The 10,779-nt window shown below is 45.6% G+C and overlaps 1 protein-coding gene and 1 non-coding gene across 3 annotated transcripts; both read left to right on the forward strand.

Annotated features, from left to right (window-relative positions):
- Positions 1–362: 362 nt before the first annotated feature.
- On the forward strand, positions 363–9,499 carry EIF5 (eukaryotic translation initiation factor 5). Of its 2 annotated transcripts, XM_025393014.1 has the most exons (12): positions 363–598; positions 738–946; positions 1,979–2,258; positions 2,362–2,443; positions 2,998–3,170; positions 3,430–3,541; positions 4,634–4,779; positions 5,042–5,200; positions 5,476–5,637; positions 5,940–6,104; positions 6,730–6,864; positions 7,254–9,498. In XM_025393014.1, exons 3-12 carry the CDS (start codon positions 2,187–2,189, stop codon positions 7,341–7,343), a joined length of 1,296 nt encoding a protein of 431 aa, XP_025248799.1. In that variant the 5' UTR covers positions 363–598; positions 738–946; positions 1,979–2,186; the 3' UTR covers positions 7,344–9,498. The 2 variants fall into 2 exon arrangements, with proteins under 2 accessions (XP_025248799.1, XP_025248800.1); XM_025393015.1 differs by lacking the exons at positions 363–598; positions 738–946 and adding an exon at positions 1,209–1,517 and having other exon boundaries at positions 7,254–9,499.
- On the forward strand, positions 4,170–4,295 carry LOC112629595. Its single transcript, XR_003120686.1, has one exon. It is a non-coding gene; the product is annotated as a small nucleolar RNA SNORA28 (small nucleolar RNA).
- Positions 9,500–10,779: the final 1,280 nt, after the last annotated feature.

Consider the following 10,779-nt stretch of genomic DNA (forward strand, 5'->3'; position numbering starts at 1 on the left):
GGGTGGAAAAACAACTATTGCTCGAGGCCCGGAGACAGGCGTCCCGGGAGGACGGGGAAGGGAGACGAGCGCCCACCGCGGAGAGAACGCGGTAGGGTTCCTCTCCCCGAAGGTGGCGGCCGCAATAACACGGCCTCAAGAGCGGTTTCGAGGACGATGGCTCCTGCGTCCCGGGAGTCGCTGCGACGCCGCGGCCTGGCCCACACCCGGCGGGGGAGGAGACCAACCGCCATCTTCCCCGCAAAGCCCAAAGCGACAAGGCACGGAGCCCGGCACACCGGCCCCGCCACCAGGGACACTCCGGCTCTCGCGAGACCCGAACACTGCGACGCGAAGACCTCTGGGAAAGGCGGGGGGAAGGGAGAGGAAGGAAGCGGGGCCGGGGCTGGAGGCGGGCCGAGGCCGCGAGTGGAGCCTCAGGAAGCAGAAGGGGCGCGGAAGGACGCGATTGACGTCGCAAGCAAGCCAATGACGAGCGAACTGTGGCAGACCTCCAGCCAATGGGCAGTGAGGCCTGACGCGGGGGGCGGACGCTGGGGCCGAGGGTAGCTTGAGCGCGGCGGCGGCGTTGTTCAGTCAGAGCGAGAACATTCCAGAGGTGAGTCCGGTGGTGGGGCGGCGGCCCCGCGCCCCCTGCCCGGTGCTCCCCGCCCCCTCGACCCCGCGGGCCGCTGGCTGGCGGGGAAGGCGCACCCCCCGACCCGCCCGCGGCTCACGGCGCCGTCTCTCCGCGCCAGGTCGCCAGGCTCCGGCGCTGACGGGTGTGGACCGCGGACGTCGCTGGGACAGCCCCTCCCCGCTGCTCGGCGGCGGCACCTGGCCCGGCCGCTCCTCGCTGCGCTTCGCCTCCGCCTCCTTGGACTCGGACTCGGGTTTAAATCGCGCCTCTCTTCATCCCAGTCCCGGGCGAGCAGCGTTGGGTTTATGTCTTTATTTGACGAAAACGGTGAGTCGCGGGCGCGGCGGACCAGGAGATGGCGGCCGCACAAGATGGCGGCGGCCGCCGCGTGACCCCGCCGCGGCGTGTGGCGCAGTTTGGGCGGACGGCGGGCGGGCGCGGGCTCGGGCACCGGCCGCCCCCTCCCCGCGCGCTCCCCGGCCTGGTGTCGCCCCCTCCCCGGCCTGGCGGGAGCGCGTCGCGCGTGCCCGCCGCTCGGGCTGAGTCAGGCTTTAGCTGCTGCATTTGTGAGTCATCGCGCGCTCCTGGCGGGGGCGGCCCGAGCCCCGGCACCCCTCGGCCGGGTGTCGCTTCCCGGCTGCGCACCCTCCGGGGCCGCCGGCTCCCGGGGGACGCGCTGGGGATGGGGCCAGACGCTCGGGTCGCGCGCCGCCCTCCTTCGCGGAGGTGTCCAGCTCGCCAGCCCCCGCGGAAACGCCTCGGAGCGCCGTAGCCATGGGGACCGGGTCGAAGGTTAACCGAGTGTTTGAATAGCGAGGAAAAGGGAGGCCGGGCCGAGCCTCCCTTGCTTAATGGCACTTTTGGGCGAGCACTGCTTTTAAGGAAGTGCTGCTTTGAAGTAAGCCATGGTTGCCGAAGCAACCATTAGTGGTAGAGAATAGTTTCTTAGTTACCCCTTAAAAATGATGGCGAAGGGGGGTGTGCCTGAGAAGTTTCCTGATCCAGGCGGGGTGGGGGCGGAGAGGGTTCGGGTTCGTTCTTCAGCACTTTAGGATGGCCGCAGAGGCAAACCTGCTGATTGCTGTCGGTCTGATGGAAACTCACGGCGGCTGAGGCAGCGCAGCTTCTGTTTTCTTATCAGGCATTTCCCTACCAGAGTCACAGCTTAGTCGAAATGGAGGCCTTTTATGTTCTCGCAGGTTGTACTGTGTTACGTGAGAATGACTGCTTGTGATCTCAGGTGGTTTTTAAAGTGGAAGTAAGCAGAAGCATTACTAGGATGTAAAAGGAGGTGTTTCCATCCAGCGATGATGTTAAACCTGGGGGGATTTTTGTGTGTTCTTTCCCTTTCTCTTTCAGAGCTGTTGCGCAGCCATTGGTACCTGTATTGGGGAAACATAGCATACAAGCAAGAAGCTTACAGCCTCAGTGGCGAAAATTTTTTCATGTCAGAGACCGAGAACTCTTGCAGTCGTTTATGTCATCCCTTCTTCTCCAGACAGAAGATACCAAAAAGTTGCAATCAAAGATCTCTTCATCTTATTGATAAAGCCACTAATAAGCCAAAATGTCTGTCAATGTCAACCGCAGCGTGTCAGACCAGTTCTATCGCTACAAGATGCCCCGTCTGATTGCCAAGGTAATAAACTGCTCTTCAATTTAGTTGATAACTCTTTTTGTAGAATTTTGGAGTTTGCATCTGTCAGGGGAAACTGCACAATTAAAATTCTTATTTCCTTTAGGTCGAGGGCAAAGGAAATGGAATCAAGACAGTTATAGTCAACATGGTTGACGTTGCAAAGGCGCTTAATCGGCCTCCAACGTGTAAGTAAATCTTGGAAAAGTTCATAAAGGGCATATTATGGGATAGAGTCCTCAAAGTAGTTGAGCTGCAAAACTTGTTTTAATTGTATGCTAGCTAATTAGCTTACAAGTTAGTGAGGTACCGTGGTTTATTGGTTGCCATGAGTTCACAAAACTACCAGGGAAACACATTTAATTAAAGTGGATGGCCGGGTGCGGTGGTTCACACCTGTAACCCCTAGCACTTTGGAAGGCTGAGGCAGGCGAATCACGAGGTCAGGAGTTCTAGACCAATCTAGCCAACATAGTGAAACGCTGAATCTACTAATAATACAAAAATTAGCCAGGCATGGTGGCATGCCCTGTAGTCCCAGCTGCTCAGGAGGCTGAGGCAGGAGAATCGCTTGAACCCAGGAGGCCGAGGTTGTGGGGAGCTGAGACCATGCTGTTGCACTCCAGCCTGGGTGACAGACTCCATCTCAAAAAAAAAAAAAAAAAGTGTGGGTACAAATGTGGGTGAATAACCAAAGATTTAGTTAACTGTAACGATCCAAATTCCTCTTTCATTCAAATAGATCCCACCAAATATTTTGGTTGTGAGCTGGGAGCACAGACCCAGTTTGATGTTAAGAATGACCGTTACATTGTCAATGGATCTCATGAGGCGAATAAGCTGCAAGACATGTTGGATGGATTCATTAAAAAATTTGTTCTCTGTCCTGAATGTGAGAATCCTGAAACAGATTTGGTAAGTGCTTTTGTGGTTGTCAAAAGAAAAAGCCATATGCCTACTTTTGTTACCGTTAAGTCACCTTCGTGAGAAGGCAGCAAATATAAGTCAAAGACAAAACCTCCAGTTTTGGAGATACTTCTGTTCTTTTTTTTTAAAGTAGGTCACTGTGAAAAAAGTTTCCTTTAGATGTGAAGCTGTCTGTAGTTTAGATGTCTTCTGATTAGATATTTTCATGTTTATGTTGTGGATAACATACTTGTTATTTTTTTGGCAGCATGTCAATCCAAAGAAGCAAACAATAGGTAATTCTTGTAAAGCCTGTGGCTATCGAGGCATGCTTGACACACATCATAAACTCTGCACATTCATTCTCAAAAACCCACCTGGTGAGTCTTCTGTGATGAACTCCTAAGATCCTAACATAAAGTAAACTAACTGTTGGGAACAAAATGGAAGGTTTTCTTGTGATAGGAATGTAAGGGAGACTGGGCATCGTGTCATGCTTGTATTCCCGGCATTTTGGGAGGCCAAGGTGAGCTTGAGGCCAGGAGTTCAGGACCAGCCTGGCCAACATAGTGAAACCTGTCTACTAAAAATACAAAATTAGCAGAGTGTGATGGTGTGCTCCTGTAATCCCAGCTACTCAGGTGGCTGAGGCATGAGTATCACTTGAACCTTGGAGGCAGAGGTTGCGCTGAGCTGAGATCTTGCCACTGCACTCCAGCCTGGGCAACAGTGACTCTGTCTCAAAAAAACAACGTAAGGAACCTTTTAGTCTTTGCACTATATTTTACCGAATCTAAGCTATCTTTCAAAAGTGTATTGTTAATTACCATTAAAGGTGAAAAATCGGCTGCCAATTAAACTGCAAGACATGTTAAATCTGCCATATGAAGGCAGATTATCTTAGGGTAGATTAAGTAATGACTAAAATTCTGATGGAAACCCAGCAAAGGATCTTTTTACTGACATTGTTTGGTAAAGAGGGCCTTCTTCATTAAACTTGAGCACTGCAAGCAACACTCTGTGGCAGATGATGGAAACTGTCTGACACAATTTGAGCTTGCTATAGCAAGAAAGTCTAACCTATTCCGGTGTTCTCTCTCCCATGAGACAAGCCGTTATATAGACTTAAACAGTGTTTCACCTGTTGGCTGAAGCTGGGGTGAGTTTATGACTGTTCATGAGGGATGACAGAGAGCGAGCCTTTCACTCCCTGGTGGAGGTATCATCACTTCATCTTAATGTTACCTAGCAGTTAAATACTCCTAATATTTTGTGTCACTCCATTCTTAGACATTCTTATCTATGAAATGCATGATGAATTTGATCTGTGATGCCTCTTAGCATTGCGTGCACTGTGTGGTTTTTCTGAGGGGATCCATAGGAAAGTTAAGGGCAGGGTTTTAGATGTTAATGATGGGCAGTGAGGTAACTAAGTTATGGGGTTAAATTTTTATTTCCCTTTTACTCTATAGAGAATAGTGACAGTGGTACAGGAAAGAAAGAAAAGGAAAAGAAAAATAGAAAGGGCAAAGACAAGGAAAATGGCTCCGTATCCAGCAGTGAGACACCACCACCACCACCACCACCAAATGAAATCAGTCCTCCTCCACATACAGTGGTAAGTGCAGGGTTGATGGCCTAGGGGGCACTAAAGTTGTGTGAAGTGTATGGCAGTTGGTTGAGGTGGGCAGAAGTGTGGAAACTAGCCTTCAGTGTGTAATACAGTAATGCTTTGGATTCCAAGTAGTAGTGGTGGTTTGAATTAAGGTGAACCCAATTTTGGTGGGAGATGGACTTGATGCCATTAGCTTGACAAAATCTGAACCTTTTTGTTGTTGTTTTTAAGACTTTTGATCAAGTAGCTCTGTTTTCGTAAACAGGAAGAAGAGGAGGATGATGACTGGGGAGAAGATACAACTGAGGAAGCTCAAAGGCGTCGAATGGATGAAATCAGTGACCATGCGAAAGTTCTGACACTCAGTGATGATTTGGAAAGAACAATTGAGGAGCGGGTCAATATCCTGTTTGATTTTGTTAAGGTAAAACATTTGCTTGGTCTGTAAATCAGCCTCAGCCCAGCCTTGTGCCTTTAGATATATGATACTTTAAGCAGTGTGATTAGGATTACTCTAATGCACAACTCTTTTTAACTCTTGTTCATTCATTAAATATCTGTTGCACGTGGTTCTAGGCACTATATTTTTGCAACTGCCCAATTAGGAAAAATATGTCCATCAGAGCAGGGACTGACTGCTATGTTGAGCCTGGCAAAGTGTGCCTGCATTTCACTGAATTGTTTTCCTTTTATTTGCAGAAAAAGAAAGAAGAGGGTATTATTGATTCATCTGACAAAGAAATTGTTGCTGAAGCAGAAAGACTGGATGTAAAAGCCATGGGCCCTCTTGTTCTGACTGAAGTTCTTTTTAATGAGAAGATTAGAGAACAGATTAAGAAATACAGGCGCCATTTCCTACGAGTAAGCAAATTGCTCTGAATTCATAAATGAGATTACAGCTGTGTGGCTTTTGAGATCGTCATTTTAACCATTTTTGCTTGTCCTGTCATGCTTGAAAGTAGGGAAATTGACCCACCTTACAAGCCTCTAAGCATCTGAAAGTGCCGTATCTAGGCCCTTACAAAGTAATAGGGATGTTTATGCATTGACCTTTTTGAACCACTATTGTATGGGCCATGCACTTGCAGACACTCTTATTTGGGTACTAGAGTTGTCAACTTAGAACATATGAAAAAGCTTAACGCCGAGGTATCTATTTGCAGTTTTGTCACAACAACAAAAAAGCTCAACGGTACCTTCTTCATGGTTTGGAGTGTGTGGTAGCAATGCATCAAGCTCAGCTTATCTCCAAGATTCCACATATCTTGAAGGAGATGTACGATGCAGACCTTTTAGAAGAAGAGGTCATCATCAGCTGGTCGGAAAAGGTGGGGAATACATAGGTGGGCTCTTCAGGTTCACAAGTTTTGGGGTGGTGTGTTTTTTTTGTTTGTTTTTTTTTTTTTGGAAATGAAGTCTCTGTTGCCCAGGCAGGAGTGCAATGGTATAATCTCGGCTCCCTGCAACCTCTGCCTCCCAGCTTCAAGTGATTCTCCTGCTTCAGCCTCCCGAGCAGCTGGGATTACAGGCACCTGCCATCACACCCAGCTAATTTTTGTATTTTTAGTAGACGGGGTTTTCCCATGTTGGTCAGGTTGGTCTCATACTCCTGACCTCAGGTGATCCGCTGTGCTGAGGTTACAGGCGTGAGCCACCGCGCCCGGCCATTCACAAGTATTGTGACAGGGTTTTGAGATCAAGAAAAAATGTTTAATACTTAGCTAAAGTTCAGTCCCTGTGCTATATAGGTTGTGATTCCCACCGTGTCAGCTTTGTAGTCATAACAGACTGCTGAGACTAATGTGTTCACTGAGTACGTTTATTCTGTTGAGGATTCAGACTTGTTTAGGACCCAGTCCCCTCAGAGCTGGGAGCTCAGTAAGGGGGATTATATAAATAATCAAAAGTTGTTAAAGGTCCTCAGTTAAGAGATTGGTACTCACATTTTTTTAGGCCTCTAAGAAATATGTCTCCAAAGAACTTGCCAAAGAGATTCGTGTCAAAGCAGAACCGTTTATAAAATGGTTGAAGGAAGCAGAGGAAGAATCTTCTGGTGGTGAAGAAGAAGATGAAGACGAGAACATTGAGGTAAACATTTCGGGAGGAGGGTATTGGATACAGTGCTGGTGATGGGTGTTTGAGATTTAAAAAGGTTTGTGAGGAGTGAAGAAATGGCAGTTTGGGGTAGTTTCAAGTTTAGAATTTAAGATGCAATAAAATAGAGTCTCTCAATAATTTGGAAAATAATAGGGTGGTGGAAACTTCCTACTCTACACATTGTAGTCTATAAGAAACTTTAAAAATGCTCTTAGACTGGAGCCTATGTAAGAGAACTTGCAGTGTTTGCATAACAAAGCTGTTCAGTGAAGAAGAAATAGCTGCAGCTAGGCAATTTTCTCCTCTGTGATCACAGTTTATATTGATCTGTTTTATAAACAGATTTATCAGCTTATGTTGAATAAAATCATTCTTATCAGGTGGTGTATTCGAAGACTGCCAGTGTACCGAAAGTGGAAACCGTGAAGTCGGACAACAAGGATGACGACATCGATATTGATGCCATTTAAAGGGATGGATGCAACCTAGCTTAACAGTATAATGCTGCAAATTTTCTCCATTATCAGCCAGAGGTGCAACATGTATGTGCAAAAGCTAAAATGGCTTAACATCATGCTACACTTTACACTAAAAATCTATTACTGTGAGTGGTCTGTAATTAAGCCCAATGAGACATCTAGGGAGTCCATACACATAAGTGAGCAGATGTAGTTTGCTTATTTATAGCATGTTTCTTTTTGAAAAACTAGTGGTGGACACATTTGGATCACATTTATACAGTTATAAAAATAAAGATTTGATTTTGGTCATTCTTCAGATGTTTGGCTCCGAATGACTTAAGCTGAAGTAACTGGCTCCTTTTTTTTTTTTTTTTAAATGTTGTGCCATCATTTCACCTGATGAGCATTCTTGGAGCCTGCCAGATATTGTTAGGTTCTGGGGCTGCAAAGAGGTCTTCAACAGGATGTAAAGCAAACTTAATTGTTAACTTATTCAGCCCATTAAGAAATACAGTACTAAAGTTTTATGTCTATAGTCCCTCAAATTGGCATCTGGTAATGTACATTGTGAGGTAGACTGATAATCAAATGACAGTACAACATCTTACCAAGAATACGATCTGAGTGTCCTATAAATAATGTAAGAGCAGATTTTGAAACTTGGAGAGCTGTTTTCTCATTTCATGTACACTTGCCCCAAATTGTAGTCTTTGAAGTTGTGTGCATTGCACGTTGGATGAGCCAGGGAAATTATTACATTAACAAGCATTTTGTGTGTACGTAGTAGTTACTTTGTACTGAGAGAACTTGCTTTGGGGTGCAATTAAACAATAAACTGATTTTATTTGGGAGAAACAGGGAAGGGTGCACTTACTAGCAACCTAAGCATGATTTTTCAGCGTTTGCCCTTAGGGTTTAAATTACAATTCCAAAATGTTAGACATACTGTGTCTTTTCAGTGTGGCTTTAATTTCTGCCCCCTATGGTTCTTTAATACCTTTTACATTTGGACACATAGTTTATGATTTTCAGATTTTGGTTGCTATCTTGCCAAAATAAGTGTTAACTGTGTTTCAAACTTGATTTTCTTTTTTTCTTTTTTTTTCCTTCCAGAATGTCTTATTTAAAAAGAAAACTAAAAGTATACTTCTAAGTCAGAGCCTCTATTTTGGTGTAAGACTTGGGATATTTTTTACTTCACATTGAATATAGCCAGGCACCCAAGAAGTCTGATGGCCACCTGAGTACAGGTGACAAGGACCTGAAAGAGCCCATGCAGGGCTTTAGATTTGGACACAAAAGAGTTGATTGTGAATTCCTTGCCTAATCTAAACTCATTATGGGTTCTGACTGTGTTTGAGTAATCATCTTCAAGGTTAAACCTGTAGGCAGTTGCCCCTTTTCACGAAGTGCACAGTGGGAATCGAGAATCGATAGGGTTAATTTTGGAGCAGTGGCTTATACCATTCACCTCTTTTTTTGTGACGTATTTCACAGGTAATGAGACCTTAATAACAAATAGGTGTAAAAAAATGTTCACATTGAAATGATACAAACATTTGATGTAATAAAACCTTGTTGGCTTGATATTTTAAGGAATTGAAACCTAGCAGTCTTAATGGAGAGACAAGAATTGGTCTCCAGCTGCCTTTGATAGATTCGGGTGCAGGTGGAGCAGGAGCCATATACCTGGAGGGATTGTGCTTTGTCACACCAAAGAGGATTTTTTTTTTCTTCAAACTCGTATGTTGCCTAGGTTTCAAATTCTTTGCCGCAAGGCTGATTTGCTTTCATTAACTGGAATTCTGTAGGAGATACTGGTTACCTAAGCTAAGTTGCACTCAGCATACTCAGAGTCAAGCTAATGAGGTTCTATTATAAAGCTTCTACTTTTAATCTGAGGGAAAACATGTTCAGGGCTTCTAGAACACTAAAAATTTTGGCTTAGACCAGTGTTCAGTCTGGTGCCAAACTTCCAGTGGAATTCAAATTCAATAATCTGAACTTTGTTCACAAGTTATCCTAATAGAGTAATTCTTCACTTTGCTCTATTGAACTGTCTTAAGGATTTGTTTAAACAGCTAAGTTACTTGATTAAAATAATGATAAAATTGTATTTTGTCTCTGCTTTAATATTAAAATTAAGTTTTCATTTTATAATTAGATCAAAGCATTGGAATCTGCCCTGTTTTGTAGCTGTTGCTTTGGATTTGTGTTGGATATATCCTGCAGTTAGACTTGCCAGCCCCACTCACAAAAGTTGTTCGTTTCATTGGGTCACTGGCTGGCTTTATTTGCTAGTCTTGTCATCTGTGAACTGAGAATCTGCCTCAATTTTATTTCTTGAAATCTTGACAGGTATTTAATAGGGAACTCAGACTTCAAATACACAGCTGTGTAACTGTGAGTAATAGTATATCTCTAGTTAAGAATGAGGGAAGGTTGGGAGGCCGAGACGGGCGGATCACGAGGTCAGGAGATCGAGACCATCCTGGCTAACACGGTGAAACCCCGTCTCTACTAAAAATACAAAAAAACTAGCCGGGCGAGGTGGCAGGCGCCTGTAGTCCCAGCTACTCGGGAGGCTGAGGCAGGAGAATGGCGTGAACCCAGGAGACGGAGCTTGCAGTGAGCTGAGATCTGGCCACTACACTCCAGCCTGGGCGACAGAGCGAGACTCCGTCTCAAAAAAAAAAAAAAGAATGAGGGAAGGGGGAGGATTGCTTTCTAAACAAGTACATTCTGAAGTTGACTTAAAAATTTTTGGTGTGGGTCCTAAAGTTTAGAGATGGGCAAGGAGATCTTTAATCTTAACTCTGCTTCCCACTTGAGAAGGGAGGGGTATCAGGATTGAGCCCCAGGCTGTTGGTTCCAGTGTACCAAGCACTGTGCCTTTGGCCTGGAGATGGCAGAAATGAAAGCTGGCCATCTGCAGAAAGCAGATAAGTGAATTCGAACCTTTTGCATTATGTTAGCTCAGTCAGTCTTCACCATGGTCCTGAGGCATAGGTACTGTTGTACCAAGGTCAGTTATCATTTCTGACAAGTCTGCAGACAATCCTTATCTAACCAAATATTTTCCTAATTGCTACAGCTTGACTTGCCAGTATTCCAGAGTAACCAGAAACTGCAAAGTTGACCTTGTTCCTGCATTGTCTTTTTGATGGTTCAAATTTCAGCCTCCCTGACTACTCCAAAGCCAGAGCAGTCTCAGTACCAGAAACGGTGCTGCACTTTTGTCTACTCCGTAGCATGTGCTGTGTGACCCCAAGGGGACAGGGAGTCACTTGGCATTGTGCCTGGCGGGGCGCAGTGGCTCCCACCTGTAATTCCAGCACTTTGGGAGGCCAAGGCGGCCGGATCACCTGAGGTCAGGAGTTCCAGACCAGCCTGGCCAACATGGTGAAACCCCATCTCTACTAAAAATACAGAAATTAGCTGGGCG

This window comes from Theropithecus gelada, chromosome 7b, assembly GCF_003255815.1.
Source record: "Theropithecus gelada isolate Dixy chromosome 7b, Tgel_1.0, whole genome shotgun sequence".
NCBI lineage: Eukaryota > Metazoa > Chordata > Mammalia > Primates > Cercopithecidae > Theropithecus > Theropithecus gelada.

Coding starts and splice junctions, on each gene's coding strand:
- EIF5 (XM_025393014.1), top strand. CDS start 2,187: ATGTCTGTCAATGTCAACCGCAGCGTGTCAGACCAGTTCTATCGCTAC. Junction 2,444..2,997: donor GCTTAATCGGCCTCCAACGT/GTAAGTAAATCT, acceptor TCATTCAAATAG/ATCCCACCAAATATTTTGGT. Junction 3,542..4,633: donor CATTCTCAAAAACCCACCTG/GTGAGTCTTCTG, acceptor TTTACTCTATAG/AGAATAGTGACAGTGGTACA.